The sequence below is a fragment of the Triturus cristatus genome, chromosome 11, assembly GCF_964204655.1.
Source record: "Triturus cristatus chromosome 11, aTriCri1.1, whole genome shotgun sequence".
Classification (NCBI taxonomy): Eukaryota; Metazoa; Chordata; class Amphibia; order Caudata; family Salamandridae; genus Triturus; species Triturus cristatus.
Window position 1 is genome coordinate 697841064 of NC_140594.1, and position 26564 is coordinate 697867627.

The following is a 26564-nucleotide window of genomic DNA, read 5'->3' on the forward strand; positions in this document are numbered from 1 at the left end:
CTTCCTTGGTGGCTTTCCGCGGCTGCCTCGACAGATAATCCGCCGGGTTCGTGGCTCCCGGTTTGTACTCCACCCGGTAATCGTACCCCTGTAGTTGGAGTATCCATTTCTCGATTCTGGGTGGTGGTTTCGATGCTGACCCTTGGAAGAGAGATATGAGGGGCTTATGATCAGTCGCCACCGTGAAGTGGTGGCCATACACGTAGACGTGAAAATGTTCACAGGCCCAGTGGATGGCAATGGCCTCTCGCTCAATCTGCGAGTATCGTTGTTCTGTCTCGGTCAAAGACCGGCTAGAATAGGCGATGGGGGCCCACTCTCCATTGCTCTGAAGCGGAGCCAACACCGCTCCCAGACCATAGGGGCTTGCGTCCACCGCCACGTTGGTGGGCTTCGCAGGGTCGAAGTACGATAAGGTGGTGTCCGCCGAAAGGGCTGCTTTCGTTGCTTGAAAAGCTTGCTCCTGGTCAGGGCCCCATTGCCATGTGGTCGTATATTTTGTCAATTCCCTGAGAGGTTTGGTGAGGTTGGAGAGGTCGGGATGAAGCGTCCGCAGAAATTTACCATGCCCAGGAAACTTCTTGCTTCTGAGATGTTGGTTGGGGCTGGGGCTTCTTGAACGTCCTTCACCTTGTCCGGGTCTGGGGCCACTCCTTGATCCGGGAACGTGTACCCGAAGAAGCTAATCTTGTTCTGCAAAAATTGGCATTTCTCCCGGTGCAGGGTCAGGCCTGAATCCTGGATTCTCTTGAGAACTCCCCTCAACCTCTGGTGGTGTTCCTCTATGGTTGACGCATAGATCAGCAGATCGTTGCTTACGTTCAGCACTCCAGGGAGCCCGCTGAGGACTTCTCTATTTTGGAATACCTCGGCGGCACTCGAGATGCCGAAGTTTAGACGCCGATACCGTCTGAGGCCCACATGTGTGGAGAAAGTGGTTATGTACCTAGAGTCTGGATGGAGTGGCAGCTGGTGGTAGCCTGATCGGAGGTCCATTTTTGAGAACCACCTGGCCCCATTCAGCTCCCCTAGGATGTCATCAATGGTAAGCGTCAGGTGTCGTTCCCTTTTTACGGCGGCGTTGGGGAGGCGCATATCCACGCAGATGCGGACCTGTCCGGGCTGTTTTGGCTTCATGGCGATGACGATCGGGGACACCCATGGGGTTGGTCCGCTGACCTTCTCTATGATGCCTTGTTTTTCCAGAGCCTCCAGCTCCTCTTCGACCTTTTGCCTCAGATGAAACGCAATTCGCCTGTGCCTCAGCGCCACCGGTTGGACAGATGGATCAATATGTAACGACACTTCCTTCCCTTTCAGGCACCCAATCTCTTTGAACACTTCCCCGAACTCCTCCATGATGGTGTCCAGCTCCTCCTCTAGGACTGCCATGGCAAACGATATCAGTCTCTGCTCTTCAGCCGATTGCCCGCTCAACAGCATCCCGCTGCCTTCTTCTGTGACATAGACAGTGGTGCCTATTTTCCTCTCCCCGTGTTGCAGTTCCGTCTTAAAACACCCAACAAGAGGGATGGGCGTCTTCTGGCCGTATGCAAATACTCGGATCTCTGCTTCTCGCAGCGGGGGTTTGGTGCGTAACTGGTGATAGACGTTGGCGGCCATCAGCTCAATGGACGCCCCTGTATCAATGGTCGCTTTTATTTCCTGTTGGTGGATTAAGATGCGACATTTTGGAAGTCTGCGCTTCTTCCTTTGTGGCTGGTTAATCGCGAACACGTAGTGGACTGGGTACTCTTCAGTGTCATCGTCCATGTCTTCGCTATCTGCCTCCTCTCGCACCGCATGTGCAGCTTCTTTCTTGACTCTGGTGGACCTGCACACCGCTGCGAAGTGGTTCATCCATCCGCATACGCTGCATTTTTTTCCTCTTGCCGGACAGTCTTGCATGCGGTGGGGCTGGCCTCCGCAATACCTGCATTCTTTCTTTTTTGTGTCCGGTTGTCTTTTCCCTCCAGCAGGTCTCATCTAGGGCTGTACCACGTTCACCTTTTCTGCCACCAGGACTTGTTCCGTCTTAACAGGGCGATGCAGGGCTGCTTCCATGTGTGAGGCCCTCGCTTGCGACAGCTCCTTTGACCATCCTAGTGTGAGGATGTCCGCCAGGGGCTTGCCGTCTTCCTGGAGGATGGTGACCCGGAGCTTAGATGAATAACACCCTTGTATGATCTGTCCTCGGATCTCCTTCTGCTCATCTCAGAACCCACACGTGCTGGCTAGCTCCTTCAGTCTGCCATGGAACGCATCCAGCGACTCTTCCGCCTCCTGCTTAGCTTGACGAAAGATAAACCTTTCATAGTCTCTGTTCGCCATGGGTTCGAAATGGGCATTTAGAGCGTTCAGCAGCGTGAGGTAAGTCTTTGGCGTTGCCTCCACGATGGTCTTGTAGATGCGGTGGATGTCTTTGCCTCCCAGGTGGAGTAGCAATGCTCTGCGTCTTTCCCTCGATATGCCTGCCCCCTCAAAATAAATTTGTAGGCGGTCTGTCCAATCCCTCCAGCGTGGGGCAAGGGATGACGGGGCACCATCAACGACAAACAGCTCCAGGGCGGGAATCAACGCCATCTTGGCACGTGCTCAGCGTGCTGCGGAGACTGCTTCACTTCCCCTGGGCGGACGCAGATGGGGCCGACGCCCTACGCGCTTCTGGTGTGGCTCACCCTTGCCCCTCCACCATTCAGGGACACGTCACTCATGGATCCAGCTGCAGGGTCCTCGGAGCCTGGATGCTCTAACAGGGCGTGGGCCTGCTCCGGGGCACTGGACAGGCATGTGCTGGTAAGCACCGAGGTCATTCTCAGCCACCAGGTGGTCGTTGGGCAAAGCTCCCAGGGGGCACATGGATGGGACTCTCACCTCTCATCCCCCGTGCAGCACCAGCCACCTCTGCAGGCCTCTCGGGGGAGATCACCGACCTCTTGCCACCAGCATGGGACAGACATTCAGCCCTGTAGGGACATGGGCACCTTTAGCAGGGTTCAAAACACTCCCTTGTCGCCAGTGTAGCGTTTTACTTTATGCTAATTAGCATGTCAGCGCGCTCGCGCTAAATAACCACAGGAGCTGGTGATTTGTGTTTCACACCCGGCTCCGACTGCCTCGCCGATGCCATGCCTCTTTACTTCATCTACGCGTGCGTCTGACGTCACGCGTCAGCGCTAGCGCACCCGGGCAGCGCGGAATGCTAGAACGCCTCGCCGCGCGTCGGACATTACACTGGGGACGAAGAGGAAAGCATGACCGGAGATGAGACGACGAGAGCATGGCTGGAGGCGCGGGCCACCCCGAGGCCCCTGGGGCCAGCACGGTGGAGCCCCCGGTGGTTGTGGCATGGATGTTGGGGTGAGACCGAGAGTGAGTCTGGGGGGCTCCATTCGCGAAAAGCAGTGGGAGAGGGGAGCATGATATCGGCCGTTGGTTTCGCTCAGGGCTGAGCTTTGTTTGGGTTGGGGCCACTGATATGCTGGGTAGGGTGACCAACTGGCATTGGTGCAAATTCAGGATGGTGAGTGTAAAAATTCAGGACAAAGGGTCAAAATTCAGGACACAAATTCAGGACAGGAGGTCAAAATTCAGGACAAAACTTCAGGACAATAGGTAAGTTTTACAGACACATCAGAGGAGGTCGCGCAATACTATACAAGTAAGCCCAGACATATCCAAATATATTCAACCATTTGCAAACCTATCCATCATGTATCCTTCCATCTATCATTTCACTCACCCATCCCTTCATCCATCCTTTCACTCATCCATCCATTATCCATCCATCCACCCTTTCACCCTATCCATCTGTAGACTCATCCATCCACTCTTTCACCCATCCATCCATTCACTCATTCATCCAGCCATTTACCCTGTCACCCATCCAGCCAGTCACTCATCCTTCCACCCATCCACCCTTTCAGTCATCCATCCTCCCTTTCTCTCTCCATCGACCCTTTCACTTAGCCATCCTTCCTTTCATCCATCCACCCACCCATCTACTCATCCACTCATGAATCCATTCATTGACTAGGACTCATCCATCCTTTCTCTCATCCATCTATCCTTTACTCCTTCACTCATCTATTCATCCTTTTGTCCATCTACCCTCCCTTTCACTCATCCATCCTTACATCCACCCTTTTACTCATCCGTCCATCCATTCACCCTTGCACTTATCAATTCATCAATCCATCCATCATTTCACTCATCCATCTACTCACTCATCATCCACCTTTTCACTCATCCATCCTTTCACTCATCCATCAACCCTTTTATCCATCCAGCTACCCTTCCACCCATACATCCAGCTATTTACCTTTTCTATCATCCATCCTTCCACTCACTCAATCCATCCATCTTCTCTCGTTATCCATCTATTCAAACGTTCAGTCATCCATTCACCCTTTCACTAATTCATCCAGCCATCCACCCATCCCTTCACTTACTCACTCGCCCACCTTTTCATATTAATTTTGAGCTGAGCCTTTTTGAAAAGAGGCCCATCAAGAACTTCACCCTCGCTGCAGGAGTCATTCCAAGACTGGGACAGAAGCCACTCAGGGCGGAGACGGGATCCACCACAGGGGGGGGGACAGGAGCCATCACAGGTGCGGGGGGACAGGAGTCACCACAGGGGGGGACAGGAGCCACCACATGGGGGGACAGGAGCCATCACCAGGGGGGGGGCAGGAGCCATCACAGGAGGGGGAACAGGATCCACCAGGGTGGGCACAGGGGTGGTCATGCAGTATTCTAGTATCATCTTGGTCTCTTCCAGGGTGGAAAGACAATGAGAAGACAGGCTCTCTTTCCAAAATGTTAGTTTTGCCATCCCCCACTGTGATGTACAGTACTTAAAGGAGATACTCCAAGAGAACTGATTAAACTGATTGTCCTCCATACTTTGTTAATCACAGTGGGTGCGATTGTGCCATTTCTTTAATTTATTACATTATAGACTGCAGTTTTGAAGAACCGAGGTTTGCTTACAATTTAGTGACAGTAATTAAGCTCTGTGAAGAGAACCACGTGCTGCCTCGGTGTAATCAGGGCCGGTTCTAGGGTGTTTGGGGCCCTGGGCAGAAAGGGAATGTGTGAGACCCCTCTAAATTGCAGAGACATGAGCATTCAGGGCTGTTTGCATCTGAATAGATGCCCCTGCGCCTGAAGCTGCAGCCCCTCCCTCTCAGTCACCTTCAAGCACCTCTTAACAGCTCATCAAGGGCTGAAGGTGCGAGGGTTGCCATCCCGCTGTGCCTCTCCAATGCTGCTGGGTATCTGAGCTTTGGTACTGCATCGAGTCTGTTACGACCTCAGCAGCATCGGAGTCAAGCAAGCTGTGCGGGCTTTAAGGTGGTGCGATCGGTGCCCGGTTAAAATTACGGACAAATGGCGTCCGTTAAAGAATCCTTCACGGACAACGGACAGACGGCCGAAATTACGGACTGTCCGTGAAATTTATGGACGGTTGGTCACCCTAATGCTGGGTGCACAGGACGGGTAAGGTGGGGCTCCGGATTTTCAAGTCTCGGCAACGACACTCAACATCCTGGGATGCTGGGCAAATCACTTGATCTCCCCGTGCCTGGCTGAGCGAATGTGTGCATCTGTGATGAAGCTGATGCTTGTGTAGAAGGCTCTGATACCTGACATCTTCTGGCCTGGTTTGCGATATATAAAACTCTTAAATGGCCGTCTATACTTGTCTCAAGGTATGTTGCGCGGTACAAGGGTTGAGGTGACCCTGTATTTTCATGTCCATGCTTGGGTGGAATGATTGTTTCACTTTTGCGTTTCTTTGCTGTGTCTCGGAGTGGTTACGAGCATAAATTGTAGCGTTTGAGCGAGAGCAGCCATTGGGGCATGTGGGTGCCAACTAGAGACAGTAAATTGTTTTGGTGGTTTTAATCCTCACGGGGTCATGATGGCACATGGATTGGGAGCACGGATGATGTGTGTCCTTTGTTGGGGATGGTTCACCGCCACAGGGCTGTGTCTGGAGGAGAGAGGTCTCCCATGCTGGGACATATGAGTGTAGGAGTGGCAGTGAAGGTATGGAACACAAACCAACCTGGCGCAAAGTTTGCGGATGTTCATTCCGCAGGTAGTCAATCTGCGGGTGAGGACGTTGGACACCGAGACGCAGACCGGACAGTCTTTGAGTGTCGCGGTTTTTGCTGGTGCAGGTCTTGTGTTTTGTTCTGGGCAGAGCAGAAATCCCTCTAGACAAGGTGTGGGTCCACCTCTGCAGGGGTTGCTTGGGCTCCTAGTCACCCTCTTCTCCCTCATCCGATTTGTGTGGGACCGCTTCGAGGACAAGTTGTCGAGATGTTTTTCTAGGGGAGAGTGTGCAGCATCTCCAAATTGCATATGCGATGCGGTTTTGTGATATACCCATGGAATGGCCACATGTAGCTTCCATGCCGGAGAGGATGCATGGCTGCCCAGGTTTCAGATTGCTATGTGTGACATTGTCATAATTCGGGTGTAATTATGAGTTACATTTCAGCAACTATGGGTGACACTTTCTTGCCCAGAATCAAGCAGGAGATTCACTTCGACATTTTGTTAGCAGTGGTGAGCGCTGTATGAATGCATTTACAATGCGGTGCAAAGGAGATGCATAGTATTGCCATAGGCACCCCTCAGTCCCCCCTCCAACAAAATACATTACCCAATAATAACACACACTCATACTGTTTGATTGGGTACAAAATGTTGCAGGTTTATTACATACACATTATGTAATAGGTGGGTTATCTTACGGGCGATCCAAGGGCAGGCACCCAACTGGGCCGCCTGATGAACCGGGCAGCATAGGGGCGAACCCCGCCTTTGCTGCCGTCCAAGTGATTCTCTTCCAGGATCACGTGACCATTGGTACCTTCTACTCACACCCCTACCCGGGGCGGAGCGTAGCATAGCAAACCCCCCGGTTGTTCAGGCCCACAACCGCCCGAAGGACTAGCGGGGCGCTGACACGGCTTCCAGGACCCTCCCCTGAGGCTCCTCGGATTTTGCTCTGGCACCCCCTATGGTGTCGCGCAGAGGTACCCTTGGTACCGGCCTGCTTCCAGATCGCCCTGTAACTCTGCCACAGCTCTGGAGGCGGCCACCGTCGCCGCCAGAGCCCCCCACCCAAACAGCTATAGTCTTACCTGCCACCTCTCCTGTCTGGAGCTTCCTGCAATCCAGATTAAAGAGAACCATCCCTGCTGGTTATAGGTGGCCCCATCTACATCCCAGCCCTTGACGCTATCCTGGGTCAGATAGTGTCTGCTGAAACAAGAGGCCTGTCAGGCCTGGGGTGTTGTGCCAAGGGCAGTTCACCCCCATGCGTGAAAGTTCACTAATAATAATCCACATTTGTAAAAAGCGAACACTCGCCCGCAAGGGTCTCTAGGCGCTAGGGCCCGTCGGAAAGATTAAGCAAGCTATTGCCCAGAGTCACCTGGTGCTAGGCTAATCTGCCGCAGGCGCAGGGACCGTGATCCCCAGATTCTGGAGCCAGTCGCCCTGGCCGCGGCCCCACCCCTCTTCCCGCTTCACTAGCCTCAGCCCTGAGCCAGCTCTGGGCGGGGTGGCTGCCGCCCCCAGGCTCGCAAGGCCCCGTCTATGTGCTGGTATCACCTAGCTGCAGTTCTCCTGGCACCGGGCGCGCTTGAAACCTGCGTGCCCATCTGTGGGACGGCAGCCCGCTAGCTAGGTGACCACTCCCCCACCCACCTGGCTGCTCTGGCTATTCTGGCGAGAGGGATTCTATTTAACCTTTGACAGTCACTTTGGTTGATACATCCTGCCGCACAGGAGTGTTCATGACTGAAAGAGTGTGGCCCTGGGTAAGGGACCCTCATGCCCTTGCCATGTATCCCTTATTCCTTATGGGAATTATGCCCGTTCATCTCCTTCTGTGGTGAAACCCCCCGGCATACTGGCTTATAGAATCTGTCTGATTTAAGCAGGCACATTGCCTGCGACATGGTCCAAGCTCCAAACATTCCGGATTGGCTAAGTCCTACTTTACTCCTCCTCGAATGCCCCCAGATAAGAGCGTGTCTCGGGGGGGGGGGGGGGATGGGAGACACACCGCCAGCCCAGGGCATCCCAAGCGGTGACAAATTACCTGCTCCCTTGAAGTTTAGTTTTAGTCACGCACTGGGCGTGCCACAAGTTTTATTGACATAGTGTCCAATTGTGTTTGACACGCTGCTACCCCCGCTCTCGGGACGGCAGCACACTATGTTGGCTGACCGCAACCCCCCCCAAGCGAGGTACAAGTGTCAGTATCCTAGGTTCCCAGTTCCCTGCTAGCTCCAATACACTACCAGTGGTTCCCCTGGAAGATTCCACAAAACCGCAGTGGTCCTCCGAACCTAAAGAAGCGCCCCATTCTCACCTGGGCGCCCCTCTAACGATAGTGGTTTTGCACCGCTGTAAGGCTAGAGACACCTCTTAAACCAATTTACTGGTTTTGCTCTGTGTTTTTGCAGCATGCATGCCCCCCTGGCATGATGTTGCTGAAGAGCCGCGGTCTGTTCCCTTTAAATGTCTGAGGTGAGGGTTGAGGAACACAATACAGGTAATAAAGGAGGATGTATGTACTACTGCCAATGCCTGGCAGGGGCCCAGCTGTGCCCCAAGACCTCGCAGAACTCACACCCTTGGGCTGTTGGCCGGTGGCATGGCAGGCTGTAGTTTAGCCTCTCATGACATTGCCTTCGTGTACAAACCCAAACACCGTGCCTCACTACACGCCAGTACCTTTCGCTTGACAATGCTGGTCAGTTGTATAAGAAAATTGAAGCAAAATTCTAGCTTCCCTGCGTAGCCTACTGTGAATGCTTCAGTTCTGACATGGTGGGACTGTCACCTTAACGTGTTGAACATTCCTTAACTGTCTCCCTATGACGAATAGCGAGCTCAACCGCAAATGAAACCACACACTAATCAACTTCACAACAGCCAGACCGGTCACCTACGCGTGATCATGGTGCAGGAAGCGGGAGCCCATTGGAAACGGAATAGATGGCGCACAATCCCCGCCTTGGAGACAAAATGTTTCACCTCATACTGCGAGATCGGTGTATGCAGGAACAACATATCTGTCCTTTCCCAACCCTTAGCCAGACCGAAACTTTAGTCTAAATTGGGACAAGGGAAGACCCGGGTGATATCACTGATCAAGTCTGTGATGTCATATACGACCTCCCCCCCTGTGCTTTGTGTGACATTGGCCCTGCTGGGCGTGGGCAGAGCCCCGGGAAGTATACATGGGTTCTGGGCCGATAATGCCCCCTTGTCCGTGGAGAAAGCTGAAACCAGGCTTGCCGGTTCCTGGCAGAGACAGACAACCCCTTTTACCTTTTCCGACCACAGTACCTGCATAAAAGACATTGCTAAGGACCACATGCCCAACTTCTGATGTCCAAAGGACCTAGTATGCCAAGCAGTGAAACATCACTTGAATGGAATAATACGAAACAGTCTTCTCACGGCGCACGCCTCCCAGGCGCCGGCAGGACACCGAGGTCTACATCGCACAACCCGATTCCGAAGTAAACCCAATGTGGCCTTGGCTGTAGCAGAGCTATCCCTGTACCTACAGGAATGAAAACTTGGGAGTTGAAGCCACGAGAGCTAACTAAATGAAGACCAGAGACCGGGGTACTCCACAGGCGTTTGTACTCGCCAAGCCGGAGACATGAAACACGACACGTATAGGATACCAGAGCCTGTCCAGTGGACAGCGAGTCAACCGATACTCAGTTAAATATAAATGGGTTTTGAGACACAGGTACCTTCCAAACTACTGAAACCCAGTTGGTGAGACTAGTTCTATGGAGAAAAGCATTGAAAGAAACGCTCCTCAATGTCAAATGACACAACTACCCGCTTACGTCTACCTTTCTGGGAAAGGTGGAGCGATGCCCATTAACGGAATAGTGGATGAATGATTCATCCCTGCTGCCAAATTGTGAGAAACTGCCCCCGGAGTGGTCTTTCCGCTTAATGCCCCCCTGGTAGTGCAATTGGTTAGGGCACCAATAATTAACCCCAACTGGTATGCTGTTTTGCCCCACCCAGGACACCCTGTCCGGTAACAACCAAGGCAGACGTACCACAATGCCAACTGAAGGCATAGTAAAACCTTTTCTGGCCTATAGTTTTTCGCGGCGACACATACATTGTGATGCTCGGTGTGGCGCAAAACTAGGATCGGCATATGCGCGTGCTACATACCTCAAGGCAGTCCTAAGGACCACCTGACAATTGTGCCACTATAAGCCAGGACTCCTGTCCGACGCCACTTCCTCATGCACCACACCTTGACACTTAACACCTCAATTACGGACTGGGGTACTCGTGCAACGTGAAAAATTCAGCCTGTTTCAAGCCCTCCAACTAAAACGATGGCTTGGGCAGCTGGCCACAGTGATTTTAATGCCAATTGCGTTAATCCATGCCTCCGGGGTCCTCTCTACACCTGCCCCCTTTTCACCGTCGCGGCCCCCTGTCCCACTTCACTACCAAGTCCTTGCAACACCACAAGAACATCACACACATTTCTACCATTGGCAAAACATTTGCGAAGTGCACAGGAACACCGCAACAAGCCTTCGCACTCGTGGCCAGCGCAAGCCGGCAAACCGGGACCACAGCCTCTGCAGGCCACCGCATGCTCAGTGGCACCTCCACCCAGACCGTGGCCACCATGGTTCCTGAAGACAACCTGCGCGCCACCAGTCTCCGCTGCTCCATCCCCCCCAACTACGCACCATGCTTTCATCAAGCGCCGCAAGCAGGGGAATCTATGGATACGGAAGGGCACGTGTGTTTAAGGTATGCACGAGCCCCACGAACAAAACTCCCCATTTGAAACCTATCCGCAGTGGTATCTCAACCACCGCTGGATTATTTCCAAGAACCTGCGCATGACATCGACGTGGAGCAGCATTGGAAGGATCTCTTCCCAAGGGAACAATGCAGAAAAACAAAGGGCGCAGAGTCCTGTGATCTGTGACATGCCGCGCTCATGGTAAATCCAATGGTGTGTAATGTGGGCATCATATCCAGAGTTGAACCAATTACACAAACGTGCGTAGAAACTGCGCGCAGAGGAATGGGATGGGCCGGCGATGCCAACATGTGGTAGGAGCGTAAACACTACACTGCCGACTAGTGCACAAGGAGTCGAGGAGAGTCGCAAGTGTGCACCTGTCTAGGTGATCACAACGCTGATCATGCTCTGGGTAATCAATCGCCGCAATGGACTGCGTTTACAAGTGAGGCCACTGCGATAACACGCCAGAAAGTGTCCTAATAACAAGCGTACTCAAAGGGGGGGGGGGGTGAATCACATCAAGTTCATTGGGATCTCAACCATTTCAATCATGAGAGCTGCTTGTGCCCAATGAAGCTTGTCCCGTGCCACAACCTTATTTACGCTATAATGAGGATCACATCAAACATGGTTACCTTGGTGGCCCCCCCTACTACAAGCACAGGGCGACTTACATGCTCGCTAGAACCCACGTAAGTGTCCGAACAGACTGCACTGCCTTACCATTATGACTCACCCGTGCCCTCATTACAGCCCTTAGCATAGTAGCCTGGGCTCCTTATGCCGCGGGCCTTACCCCTGCATTGCTCTTATTGCCTCTGCCACGGGACAGAGCAGTCAATTATGGGGTGGCCCACGCCACCCCCTCGGCCTGAAGATAAAACGCCCTGTCGCATAACCGTCAGGGGTCCCAGGGCGCACAGGTCAACCTAAAGACCCTCCCCCAGGGAACCACTGGATCAGGGCCACGTGGTACACCACAGGGGGGAATATTAGCCTGCACTTACCGCAGCTAGCCTGACGCCCGCTGCATCTGTGTGCCATGCGATGCAACCACCCCCCATTTGCAGTTCAAAAGGAGTTGGAAACAAAGCAGGCCGCCACCTCCAAGCAGCTGTCACGGCGAGCAAACCCGAACCCAGGGGACACACAGGCCGTGCAGGACCGCATCGCGGTTCCTCTCCATGCAGTCCCCCATGCAACACAAAATCACCCTTCCCACCTAGGCGGCAAAATTGTATATACGGTGCGACTCGACCCGAAGGGGATGGAGCGCTCTGCTAGACACCAGTTGCGTCACACGAAATAAATTTGATGTGCGCGCGTTTTGTTTTGTTGCATAGTATATAGCACGAACTCGACCGGAAGGTATTGGAGCGCTTTGCAAGAGCACCGTATTTACTTCACCCATTTCAGGCACGGCGCTATTACGTCAATTGCCCGTAATCGCAAGGTTCTACCCCGAGGCTCGAACTCTGGCTTCCAGCACCAAAGTCGGCCGCGTCGCAGGAGGGAGGCCTAAATACCCCTCCTTGGCAGCGTGACCTAGGTGCGGCAGACCGAAGAGGCCATGCCATGCAGCTGGAAGGTCACTTAGTCACTGTGCGTTGCGCACTGTGCCACTCGCTACCTCAGCACGCGCTGAGGGCGTCCTGGCGACCGGCTCCTGGCCAACTGCTGTAAGCTGCCCGTCTAGGACCCCCAACAGATTCGTCCTCTGGGGATAGGTGCGCCAGCATGGACCCAGTGAACACTCGATGATGAAACGCCTCTGCCCTGCGCTGTCTGCAGTATGGTGGGGGGGCGGCGGCAGAGATCACGATTGATCCGATGGCCGCCACACCGCTAAGGGACAACATTCCCGGCTCCCAGCAGCCATTATTGATGTAGTGGTGGCCCCCACACATCTCTGCTAAGACACCTCACTCTTGGCTCACGGCAGCCATCATTGGTCTAGTGGTGGCGCACACACATCTCTGCTAGAGAACCACAATCCCCCCCCAAAGCACCCCTCGGTGCGTGCCCCACCGCAAAGCACCCTGCTGGGCCTCACGTGCTAGCAGGCAATATCACGCACCTCTGGCAGGCGCTACCCCGAACAATTCCGTATTTATTTATTTTTTTAAGATAAATGAGCCCGACCCGAAGGTAATGAAGCAGCTGTGCATGGGCCCGTATTTACATTACACATTCACGCACGGGAGGATGGTGTGATCAACCGGAACCACCAAATGGATGCGACCTCGAGGCTCGAACCCCGGTTACCTGCGCCGGAGGCGGCAGCGCCGCCAACGGACCACATACTCCTTGGGGTGTACTGAGTGCACGCCGGGCATACACGCCCGGGACGGGCCACATCCAAGCACTACCCCCAAACACTTCCGTTTTCTGTTTTGTTTTCAAAATAAGCTGGCGTGAGCTCGACCCGAAGGTGTTGGAACAGCTGTGCATGGGCCCGTATTTACCGTACACATTCGAACACGGGGGGATGGCATGCTTACCCGGACCCACAAAATGGATGCAACCTCGAGGCTCGAACCCTGGTTTCCTGCGCCAGAGGCGGCAGCCCCGCCGATGAGCCACATACTCCTTGGGGTGTACCGAGTACACGCCGGGCATACACGCCCGAGACGAGCCACATCCTGGCGCTACCCCCAAACACTTCCGTTTTCTGTTTTGTTTTTTTAAATAATCTGGCGCGCGCACGAACCGAAGGTATTGGAGCAGCTGTGCCTGGGCCTGTATTTACATTACACATTCAAGCACGGGGGGATGGCGAGATTACCTGGAACCACAAAATGGATGCGACCTCGAACACTCGCATCCTCTGAAACCCCCAGGCCTTGCGGGAGTAGCCTAGCGGCGGCAGGCATGGTGTAGGCTCAGGTGCCATTTGCACGTTGCAAGCCGCCTTATGAATTCTGAGAGACACCCAGACCCCGCACGGCCCGGCTTTTTCATGCATTGCTTATCTGCAGCTCCATCTGACAGAAATTGCATAAGAGGGGATTGCATCAACTACAGCCTACACACGGTATGTGTCAGTCATTCCCCAGTGCACAGCGCAGAAGTTCGCTCCAGGATCTAACTCCAGGATCCAACTCAAACCCGGGCCACTAACGTGGCATGAAAGTCGGGTCATCCAAGTGCTCCGCTTCGAGCACGGGGGTTAGAGGGCTTTGCCCAGCTCCCGGAGGTGGCCCCTGTTTTCGGCCTCAAGTCGGCAATCTAGCCACCGGACCACAGCCCACACTTGGCCTTACGGCTCCGCCCCCACCTCGCGCTATTCACGTGCTCACCTCACCAAAACTGGCCTAGGGCCAGTGTGGCTTGTGCCACCCCCCGCCCGTGGCACCCTGCCACAGGGCCCCGTTCACCTGGTACTGCCCAGGGACAGGGCAGTGGCGGGGTGCATCGGGACTCACCGGTATTTAGATCCCGAGCGACAGGAACGACCCTCCGGCGTGTGGACACGACGCTGCCGAATGGACCACACATGGCCTCTCCATGAGGCGTGCGAGGCGACAAGAGGTCGCCGGCATGGTGGGGCGGCTATATAGCCTCCCCCGCGCCCAGAGGAGCCCCGGAAGTGATGCCCCTTGCATCACTTCCGGGCAGGAAAGAGGAGGGGGACACCGGCCGGAGTCCCTGCCGCCAAGGAGGGGGGGGCGGGGAGGGGTGACCGGTGCCCAGGCGACCCTAGGGCACCGACCGCTCTAGTGGCCCTCTGCGGGGGCCGCGGTCAGCGGCATATATTTCAGAGATTGTGCTCATCTGAGCAACGAGAGACTCTGGGATTTTCAAAGTGCTGATGAGCATGAGAAAGGGAGGTGCACTATCCTAGTGCCCTTGTGACCTGGTCGCAATATGGATACCCCAGGGCAGGGGTAGGCGGGCGGGAAGTGTTGAGGTCAGGGGGCAAAGAGCCAAGCACCAGCCTCCTCCTGTGGTTATTTGACTCGGCATAGGGCGGCTAGTGACTTGTGGGCCAGGCGGGTAGGACATTCAGATTTGATGGGTGTGTAGGAGGAGGAAAATACCTTTGCACTGGTTTGCAACACAGAGCGTGCGCCATTGTGGGACAGAGCTGAGCAAACATGACTGCTCCTGCGGTGGCTGCTGTCCGGTGGAGTCGAATTCATGCCATATTCTCAAGAGTTGTAGCTGCAGGCACGGTGGTCTGGCACAGGCGGTGGCATGATTGAGGAGGTTGTGTGTTTTGCTGGCACAACGGTACATGACGGAAACGGTGCGAGCGCTACAGTAGCAGGACTTACACTTGCTGCTATCAAACTGCACATATCTGGCACCAACCTGGCCTGCCTTTCAGTGCCCAGCAACCACTCGTTTGGTGTGATAAAGGAACGCAGTGAAGACTGGCATCCCTGACAGCCCTAACGAAGTTGCCTAAAATGTTTGGCAGTGAAACATGTTGGCCTTTCGTGGGTGAAAGTGGCCATATACATGCCTGATTTTTAACCTGCGGACACTCGACGGCACTCAATAAAGTATGTCTTGCATTTGAGTGGTACCCCATTTTAATTGTGGGAATAGGTTCTCTTTTTTCACAGCTGGGGACCAGTGGGCACTGAGTGAGTCATATATACTCAGTGTTGTTTGTCACACATCTTTGATTTATCACTTGTATGATTTCTCACCTCTGAGGGAGTTTAAGCACACACCCTTTCTTTTTTTTCGGCCACGAAAGCAACCAATGATGATAACGTGGGCATACTGGAGAGTACCATCCAGCAGCTCCTTGGGTTTGCGTACGTGAGGTGTTGTCTGGCCGTCGCTCACATTTTCTTCTCCTTTATTTTTTGTAGCACACATTAATGTGATGGTTTGACACCACTTTGTTGTGTGTATATTTTGTGGTTATTGACGTTTTACTTAAACAGAACAGTAAGGACCAGCAGGTCACAAGGAATGAGCTGGACATGTGAGGGAAGTTGAACGGTTCAGTGAAAACTACTTGTGGCTTCCAAAAGTATAAGGTTCTCTGTTCGATAGATGTCAGAGCTGGTAGTGTTTATAATTGATTGAGTAGGGGGCGGTCTAACTTCCTAATCCCCCTTTACTCCTGTCGTATTTATGAGCCCGAGTCAACCTGAGTATCATCCTAGATGTAAAATAGGCAGCCAGATGGGCAGGCCACGAAGGAAAGTCTGCCTGGAGCTGCCAGCCTTCTTAGCCAACACAGTGTCTTCGATAAAAAAACGCAACATGCTCAATTATGGCAATACAAGACAAACGAGTCTGCGTGCAAGATACACAGTAGAGTTGAACTAAGCAGTTGGTCAATGCGCATGCCAGAGTAGCCTGAGTTTGGCCAGAAAATCAAGGTCTTAGGCATGGGTCAGCAACGCAGATGTAGATGGCAGATCTAGTAGCGAAGCTGGAGTCAAACCCTGCGTGAGTAAGGTGGATTCAGGAGAATAAGAGGTAAAAATATGCCTTGAAAGGGGCTTCGGTCAGGAAGCACCAGAGTTAAACAGTGCAAGAATTAGGACAGGGCTCACATTTCGCACATAGCTCATACTAAAAGCCCTAATGCTTGCCAATAGGCCTGGCCTGATATATGGTTGGCGGCAGGATAATACCTTACCCATTACTGGTCCCCTGCACTTGGCCTCCACAATTTCAAGAAAAGAAAAGTCGGGAGAACCTCAGTGATTAATGTCCTGCCAGGGAGGGTCCGGAGTTTTTGCCAGGAGGAAATTGTTATCTGGTCGAGAGGCAGTAGACAAGGTTAATGGGCCTGCGGCAAGACGGTACCAGACAGAGCACAAAGTTTATGGCAAGAAATAGGTCAGTGGGCTGGCGCATTGTCAAGAAGGCGTTAAGGCAAGGGTAAAGTGGGCTCTGGCCCAGGGCCCCAGCACTTCAGGTGTCCCTGGATATCCTATAACCAATGCTGTTTTCCAGAGAGTCTTGCCTGGATAACCTTGAAGTATGCTTACACAGATGTTTCAAATACCATGTTCCTTAATTCATTTTGATGTGGGTGATGTATGAGTCTTGGAGAGATTTTGCAGAGAAATATTGCATTTGTTTCATGCAGACATCCATGCAGAGTTACTTTTAGATCAAAACAGGAACTCTCGCAGTCATAGGTCATAGTGATTAATTGTAGTATTATTAGTATTATTAGTGAGCTGTCACAATATTGAAAACACATGTCACTATCCCTAAATATTAGATGTAAACACATCTAGAACTTGGTGGTGTCAGTGATCTGGCCAAATAGGGCATGACAGAGTTTGAAGCTCAATCATAAATTCAAAGTGGTTCTGGATAGGGCCAAAATATTTGGCTGGCCTATGTGCAGAGTACTTGCAGTCAGCTGTCTGGTACAACATTGCCCGCACACTTCTTTCAACATAGAGGATTGATGCTATTGTGTAAGTTTCGGGTGTGGTATAAGGTACCTGTCTCCCACCTATGTAACTGTTTTAAGAGCCGGATTGGAGCTTAGCTTAATGAGTTAAAAAGTATAACTTTCAGGCTGTCAAATGAGGCTCCAGTGCCCTCAAAGTGGGTAGGCAGGGAGACCACGAATAATTTAAATAAGGGAAATGCAGCAGAAATCACTGCATTAGATGGTAAGAATGTGGAAGCCATTCTGCCTGTTGTAAGACGGCCTCCTATTGGCATCCCACTTCGTGCTGGGAAGTAATAGTTGAATCAGTAGTTAGCATTTGCAGGTTCAAATCCCAAAAATATTTCTGCTACTGGGAGCAAGCGCTATAATCTCCCACAACTGTCAGCAAGCGCATTAGTGCGGCCCATTGTTTTGCAGCACTACGGAAAAGAATATGGGCACTAGATGAGGTAGGCACCATGGAACTGGAGGGTAAGCTGTTTAGGGCAGCGATCGCTCGGGCATTTATTGGGGCATGCAGGGTCAGTGAGATCGTGGCCTCTGCAGCTGATAACCCAGGAGCGGCCTGCATACGCCGGGCAGACATGGAACTGGGGGCAGGTTATATGAAGATCCTCCTGAGTCGGTCAGAGACACTGATGGATTCTTGTAAGGAAGGAAGGGAAGGGAGAGCAGGGAGAGCTCCCTCCAATTGTAAAACCATAGGGAGCATCGCGGAAGAAACCCAGGAAAGATATACAAAAGAGAGAAAATACATTATAGGTAGACGGAAGGCTCACACTGTGCCCTTGGGATGCCCAATGGCAAGTGCACTAAGGGAGCTAATGACGGCACACAGCCACAGGCAGAGTAGAGGTGACCATCCCACAGGGCCCTTGGGATGCCTCAGGGCAGGGGCACTGAAGGAGCTAAATGACAGGACACAGCCACAGGCTGAGTAGATGAGATGCTCACACAGGGTTCTTGGGATGCCACACGGCAAGGGCCCTGAGAAGCAGGCGAGGGCCCTGAGGAGCAGTCGAGGGGACATCAAAGGGTCTAGGGCAAGCGGAACGGCACTTGCAGCCCGGGCAGGTCCTGACGGACACCCACCAAATTGGGTAGCAAGTTGAAGCCTGGAACCGCAGACACAGAGGTACGGCCAAAGGGGCACCCTGCAAAACTATACTGTTTGGGAGAAAATAACAACAATAAAGGTACAAAGACAATGGAAGTATACAATAACATGGATCTTTGTGAATGACCAATCAAATTGCAAAATGTACTACCATGTTATGTATGAATAAACTGCGACCTTTTAAGGCACCAAATCACGTTGTCAGTGGTGCAATGTAAAGGTAAAAGGGACGCAGTTAAGTGGGCAGGGAGGAGGAGGACTCGCCCCAGGAAGAGGTTTGTACATCATTCAAATACTGCATAGACAGCTGCTCGTCACTGCTGCTTAAGTACAACTTATGGCAGGTTCATTTCATAGTGTAGAAAATGGAGGTCTAAGAATTTGGCAGTGTTCACCAAGTGAGTATTTTATGTCCCTGGCCCCTTCGGAGACCCTCTGCTTTGAAATTCCACATTTGTGAATCCATTTGGGAATTTTGTGTGTGGGTGTGTGAGGGAGTGTGCGTGTTCGAGGGGGTATGGGTGTGCGAGGGAGTATGGTACATATTGTTGAGTTCACAGCCCCATACTTCATTCATTTACAGTGCAAGAACTGAAACATTTTGACACCTCTGTCATCCTAGCAACAGGGCAATTTTCAGGTTATTTGTTGCAACCAATCACTCACTTGTGACCATTTGTGGTGGTGCAACAAGGCACAACTGAGTACGCAAACCACATGCTGAATAAACTATACACATGCAGTATGCCTTGCAAAATCGCAAGCACTTTACAAATGTATACATTAGGATATTTTCTAACACAAGCCTGAATTCAGTCTCGAAAAGCTCTGTATATTGTGGCGGCAGAATGAAAGTGCAGCCATTTCAACCCTTCATCAGCCAGCCACCCCGAGCTTTAGTTAAAATGTCACTTACTTCCATCCTGCTGCCCTTCTTTATCCTCCTCTTCAGCTCCTGCGCAGCCTGTTGGAACATTACAACATGTTGTAAAATAGCGAACTCCACCAACTACATTCTTAGTAGCAAATACATCTTTTATGTATGAAGTATACTCAGAAGCCAACAGTTCGACATGAGAAGAACTAGAGAATCACAATTCAAGAAACACATGAAACAGGAAATATTGCCAAATGTTAAGTTAATAGCATTAACATTCCTGTGAAAAAAATTCAATTTAAAACAATTTACAATTGCTGGGACGGGAATGTCCCTCCTGGTGTACAGTGGTATCTCCTATCCTGTTTGCCCATCTACAAGTATCTAGTATCTTGGTTTTGGGAATTTTGGCCCCAGCCTCATGTCAACTTAGCATGCGTGTGAGGGCCTTCCCTTTGTATTGATGAAAGAACAGTCCTGGACCTGGAGGGGTGCAGCAAGTGCACTCTCCATATTGGCGGTGGACTACTGTACAGCTCAAGTATTCTAGCATATAGAGCAGAGGTGGCAGCATTCCAAGGTCTAGCAATCCTATAGTGTAACCAGACCTTTTTACCCGGGTCAATGAGTGGTGGCCTACTGGCTTACTGCTGCTACAAGATAACCTGGATACTTGCACTAACATCCCAGCACAAGTGTGGCTGTATGTTTGGGTGTGATCTGTGAGTTACATGCATAGTGCATGTTTGAGTGAACCAGAGTGAAGGAAGACTGTCAGTTCCATTTAGATGTGCCTGGCCTGCTCCTGAGCACAAGATGAAGGTGAGGTTACTTCCCCAGAGAGTAGAGCACTGTTGGCATTCCGGAGTTTGGAGGCAGGGGACCTAGACATTGAAGAGTGGAAAGAGGAGACAAGCATCCCCCAAGTAATTCATTGAGGTACTTTTGTTGCAGTTGGCTGTTGATTACCATTATTGAATACTGCCATTTGGTAGATGGTGGATGAAGGGTAATATTACAGTTCCTTTTGTTCAGATTGTGAGGGTCTTCTAGAACAGGCCACCCTTTCAAGGCCAGACTTGCTGTACCAGGCATTGGGCGTTTCCCCGGGAGGCTGGAAGAGTTGGGGGCCAGTTGTGTTAGTGGGAGCCAGTTTTGTAGCAGTGCAGAAGTTTTAAAAGCACTGTGAAGGTCTTGTATATCCAGCAGTTTGGGGCAACAATAAACGTGTCAAGATAACTCTGATAATAATAATAATCCACATTTGTAAAGCGCGAACAATCACCCGTAAGGGTCTCTAGGCGCTGGGGGCCGTCGGGAAGATTAAGCAAGCTATTGCCCAGAGTCACACGGTGCTGGGCTAATCTGCCGCCGGCGCTGGGGATCGAACCGTGATCCCCAGATTCCAGAGTCAGTAGCCCTGGCCGCGGCGCCACACCTCTTCCCTCTTCTGATGATTAATGTACCTTCTGGAGAGAGATGCCATTTTTGTGTTTTTGCACTTTTGGCCCATCTAAGGTAGCACAGATGATAATATGCCTGCTGCAAAGAAAGTTCACCATGTATATCACAGAACAGTATTTTATGGGCATAGTTCAGTGGGCTACGGCTTTTGTCACATAGATTATTTTGTTACTGTGCAGTTCATAAGTTACAATAATATTCTAGCACATTGAGCTATGAACTGCCATAAAAGAGCTGCAGGCAGACTGCATGGTACAGGTTAGAAAGTTATGCTTTTTTTCCCCAGTCTTTCATTATCCTGATGTTGCTAAAAAAGGTTTGCTTGGGTAGAAATACATTCTTATTATTTAAGTCAACTCTAAACGCTGCGTTATGTTCTGAATCCTGAATTTGTGCATCTCCAGATCAAGCACTCTTAAAAAATGCCTACCAGTATGGATGACATGTGAATCCTACACCTTGTAAGCCTCAGAAGAACACATGAAAACAAAACCAACCCAAACCATGTCTGAATGTGCAAACCGAGAATTCACATCCTCATTTTCTGTACCTGCTGGAGCTGTTGACCCCTGTGTTGTTCCATTTCCAAGTTCTCTGTCGAGGGAGAGAGTGCTCCCAGATCACACTCGGGCACTACAGTGCAACCAGAGGTGGAGTCTGCCTAACAACCAGCTTTCTAGAGGTGAGATTGCATGTGGAGCTTGATCTGGGAGAAGAGCTCTCTCCATGTCTGTCTCCTTAAAGAGCTAACACCTGCCCGGAGAAAGAATTGAGTAGTGAGCCAATCCTGCAGATAAGAGCAGTTGACGCTGGTGCGGTGAGGGCCAATCTAACACAGACTCGCAACATGGTGTCTGGCATGCTCCTTGTCTCTGAACAGGTCGCCTTCGCTAAAGCAGATGATCTGCAGCACTGCTGAAGTGTGCCCGAAATGACTACACCATTGAAACTGCTCGATCTGGCTAAAGAACTCACCCAAGTGTGCTCGACACCATTGCAGCTGTGGCGCTTGTCTTAAATGTGCCGAGTGTGTGCCACTGAAGAAAAGGCTTTTGCCATCCCTGTATCCCTGTTCAGGTCTATCAGAATGGACTTCATGGTGAATAGTTCCTGGCACATGCCCAACATGTGCAAACACAAGGAGATGATGGACGGAGCGCTGAAACTTTTCAGACACTCACCCCCAGTCACCGATCTGGGTTGAATCCATCATTGTTCTTTAGCTCACTTCACCACCCAAGTTCAAATACAGCTATATGCAAATCAGTCTTGACCCTGTGTCTCATGGGAACAGTCCGGCCCAAACTGCCAAGCCATGTCTTCCCTGGACCAGAAACAAGCATCCTGGGACCAGTTTCGGGTTAACAGCCCTCATCAGCCAGGCTAGCTTGAATCCAGTGGCAAAGTGAGCAAAAGACCCATGTCTGGGCATACCCTGCCAACTTAGGGGGAACAAAGCAAACACAAGGAGATGATTGATGGAGCACTGAAACTTTTCAAACACTCACCCCCAGTCACAGATCTGGGTTGAATCCATCATCGTTCTTTAGCTCACTTCACCACCCCAGTTCAAATACAGCTATATGCAAATCAGTCTTGACCCTGTGCCTCATGGGAACAGTCCAATCCGAACTGCCAAGCCAACACCGGAACCGGTTCTAGGATGCTTGTTTCCAGTCCAGGAAGGACCTGGCCTGGCAGTTCGGGCTGGACTGTATCCATTGGGTGCAGGATCAAGACTGATTTGCATATGGCTGGGTTCAAACTGGAATGGCATGGTGAGCAAACAAATTATGGATTTAGGCCCAGATCTCTGTACTGGGGTGAATGTATGACATTGTTCTGCATTCTGTCTATCAACTGTTCTTTTTGCACATGCCCAACGATTGCCAGAGTGGACTATGCAACTATAAGTGAAGCTGCTGTATCGAGGTACTTGACCACTGTGTGCCCAGGTGATGGTGCGGGTGTGGGTGTCAGAGACATTGACCAGAAGAGCAGCCAATTGTCACTGTCATTGAACTGTGACGTGCCTAAAAGCAGTCCAACTGTGGCCATCTGGACCAGAGCCCAAAAGCACACTGCATCACCTCCTCAGTCCTGTGAGCTCTGCCCAGCTGAGTCTCTGACTAACTAATCAGCCTAAGTAAAGGAGGTCCTGCCGAGACTCACAGGACTAGGCCTCCAGCTGATGCACAATTTCCCCAGAAGATGGTCACCAATCTGAAGACAACTACACTCCTGATGCCGCCAGTTCTGAACTCTGCATTGTAGTCCTTTCTTTAGCCCCAGGACCAGAGCAGAAAACAGACACTCCTGTGGCCAGCAAGTATTCCCCTCAAGAGAGGAAAGTACGGACTAGGTTACATGGAGGTCTTTTGTGGACTCACAATTGGTGAGATAACAGAGACTGAGTGCATCATACTGACTACAAGGGGGGAGTGCTGCACCTGGGTTTGAGAGCCACATCGGAGGGCTCTATCCCCAAGAGTAAATGTGAGGGGAGGGAGAAGCAAAGGGGGCATCCTCACCAAAGGCCCTGCACAAGATTCTCTGAATAAGTTATCTTTTGTAGGGTGTAGTATTGTCTTTTACAGTGTATTTAGATACTTCTCTTTTACAAAGATAAACATTGGACTGGACACTCAATTTATTACACTGTTGAGTGCTGAGCTTGCTGTACACCCACACTAACCTTTCTGAGAAGCCTTGGACTGCTCACTATACCTATGACAGAGTTGAGCTCTTAAAAGGTTGTATTTGTCAGAGCCATAGTAGAACAGACCCTGAAAGATTAGAGGCTCAATGACGCCAGCCACCATGGTTGCAGCAGGTACCTGTTGCTTGCCCGTTGTCCTCCTAGTCAGGGTCTGATAACAATCTCACGACTTTTAAAGTTCATTTCACAACTGGCCCAATATCATTGCAATTACTGGAGCACTCAAGAAGATGACAGCTCAAAATGGACTCAATTTGTCAAAAACAGTTTAACAGTTACAACGGACTAAGTAAATGCTTACAAAAAGCATCATATTTAGGACATGAAAATGGGACATCCTTTTCAGGAAGAAAGCTTTCTTTCATGCAAGTGTATCTGCCCCTATTCCCATCTGTCTTACCCTATTTTACTTTAAACAGATGCAGACAAAGGGCAAACAATTCTTAAGTAGGGGTGCCCTAGAAAGGACATTCAAAGAAAGCATCAGATAAGGGCACAGACCTAAAGTTGCTTTAAAGTACAATGACGTCTTGCTTACTGTATAATTCATATGAACAAGCTACTTTCCTTCGCTAATGCCTTAGCTGGTAGAAACTCTATACAGCTGCAGATTTGTTACCTTGGAATTTTATCCATCCATCAAACTGGATCAGAAAAGGTTTCTGAATAGCCCCCTTACATGCTGGTAGGTGGTGGTGTTCAGCTCCGTGTGGCATCATTGACATTGCCAGCGACAAACATATCATGCACAGTACCTATAAAGACACCACCCCAGAACTCTGTCCTCAGTGTAATAAGTGTTTTTCTGCGCTAGAAGTGCAGAGTCATACAAAGGTATAGAACCAGTTTTCTAGAGTGTGTTCCTCAAGGACCTCTTCAAATGTATTTGGCAGACTGCAGAACAGTGCGATTGGGAGGCTGGTAAGAAATCTGAGTCTAGATAGAGTCTCTAACAGATAAGGCGTTACTGAAGGTAAGTAACTTCATCGGATAGCGACTGCTACTGCAGATACCTTATCTTACCTTAGAAATAATACCAAAGCAATATCTCCCCGGAGGTGGGTCTGAAGGCTGTTTATACTAAGAAGTCCAGGAGAACTGAATGGGCAAAATACCAATAATGCCGTACCTGACTGTCGAGGAAGTAGTGCTTCGAGAATGCATGCAGTGATGCTCACGTTGCTGCCTGACAGATATCCAGGCTAGAAACTCCTTGAGGTAATGCAGTGACCGGAGTGTTTGCTCAAGTGGAGTTAGCCCCCGAACCATCAGAGCTTGATTCTTGGCCAGTGCGCAGCCGACCTTTATGCAGGAGACAATGCCCCTGGAGATGATTCTCTTTTGTACTACTTGGTCCATCTTTGCTCCAGCAAAGCCCACAAAGAACTGATTATCCACCTGGATGTCTTTGTTATGATCAGTGTAAAATGATAATGCTCAGTTGGGATCCCGATGGTGGAGTTCCTCCTCTTGTGTGGTAGGGTTATGTGGAGCAAAGAAAGTCGGCAACCTAATGGTCTGTCTGAGGTGAAAAGGTGTTACCTCCCAGGGCAGCAAGGAGGCATTGGTTCTGAGTACCCAATTAAGTGGAGAGAATGTAATATATGGAGAGTTGACAGAGCGCCTTCAACTCACTAACCCTCCTGTCAGATGTAATTGCCACGGAGAAGTCTGTTTTGATGTGGAATTGTCTTAGAGGGCAACTATGCATGGGCTCAAAGGGGAGCGCATCAATAAAGTGATGACCAAATTATGGTCCCGTTGGGGCATTATGAAAAGTAGGAGGAAACTGCTGTTGTAAACCTTTCAGAAATCATGTCACACCAGGGCACTTCAACATGGAGGGCTGATCCAGCAATCGCAAGAAAGCAAAGTTGGCTTGAAGATACCCTTTATCTGTATGTGCCCAAAGAAAGGCCTTGCCGGGTGAGAGACCTTACAAACAGGACGATATCAGATAAGGGTGCCGACAGAGGATAAATGGATTTGGCACCACACCAAGCCACAAATGTGTCCCATCAACAGGTATATACAGTTTTAATGGATGGACGTCTGGCTGCTAAGATGCCATCACATAGTTTGGGAGGCAGGTCAAAAACTCGGGTGCAGAACCCTGCCACGGAGCTGTGACAGGAGATCCAGCCTCTTCAGAAGATGCCAAGCTGTTTGTGCCCAATCTGGAGCCACAAGAGTGACTTGGGCCAGGTATTTTCTGATATTTTGAGAACTCTGGTCAGGAGTAGTATCGGCAGAAAGGCGTACAAGAGGCCTGCGCACCATTTGTTATGTTACCTTGTTAAGCAAACGAATACCCTGAGGTGTCTTGGCGCTTGACACAAAATGCACCTCCGAGGGAGAGCTGCCTTGGAAACGCCAACGCACAGAATTGCGGACATTTCACATTCTTGGAAATGGTGAATAGATCTAACCAAGGTTCTCCCCAATCTCTGGTGTCCAGGGAGCCACTTGGCACAGGGTCCAGGATCCACTCCACTCTGTCTGTGTGATTACCACATGGCGGTGGTGTTGTTTGTGAACACCTGAACCAGCCTCCTCTTGGTGGATGGAAGGAGGGCTTTCAATGCCAATCATATATCGCTCAACTCCAACAAGCTGATGTGAAGCTGAGACTCTGCCGGAGTCTAGAGTCCTCTGATCTCCACCTCTCCCAGATGGTCGCCCCAACCCAGAAGTGATGCGTCTGTGACCACTGTGAGTTCAGCCCTATCAGGAAATCTACCATTGGAATGGACCCTGAAGGAGGTCATAAAGTTGCATCTGGGATCGATCGGATGCAATAATCGATCCTGATGGTCCGACTGGTGCTTAGGGCGAACCTGCAGATGGAAATCCAGTTGAAGTCCCTCTCGAACCCGTGGGGTCCAAAGGCGCTGCAGAGGCCACCCAAAAATTAGGTGCATGTATTCATAGAACTTGTAGAGTTGGGCAGGGGTAGTTCTAGGAAACTAGGGAAAGCACAGAGTGGACCCAGGCTGAGACTCCATGGGAATGACGTGGGAGCAGGTCCTAGATTAATGGTTTTGTTCCCTTGCCTTGTACGATAACTTGGACCTATGCAGAGAAGTCTAAGACCAAAACAACTTCTTGGACTTCTTCTTGTGAGTCTTACCTGGATCATGATGATGATGCAAGCGA

At 50.9% G+C, this 26564-nt stretch overlaps 1 protein-coding gene across 3 annotated transcripts in view; it reads right to left on the reverse strand.

The window, feature by feature from the left end:
* LOC146785337 (kyphoscoliosis peptidase-like) overlaps positions 1 to 26564 on the reverse strand; it is a 372020-nt gene that overhangs the window by 194814 nt on the left and 150642 nt on the right. For all 3 annotated transcript variants that reach the window (XM_085634318.1, XM_085634315.1, XM_085634317.1), the window contains exon 3: positions 19265 to 19312. In XM_085634318.1, coding sequence (XP_085490444.1) covers positions 19265 to 19312 — 48 coding nt within the window. The remainder of the gene's footprint in view (positions 1 to 19264; positions 19313 to 26564) is intronic.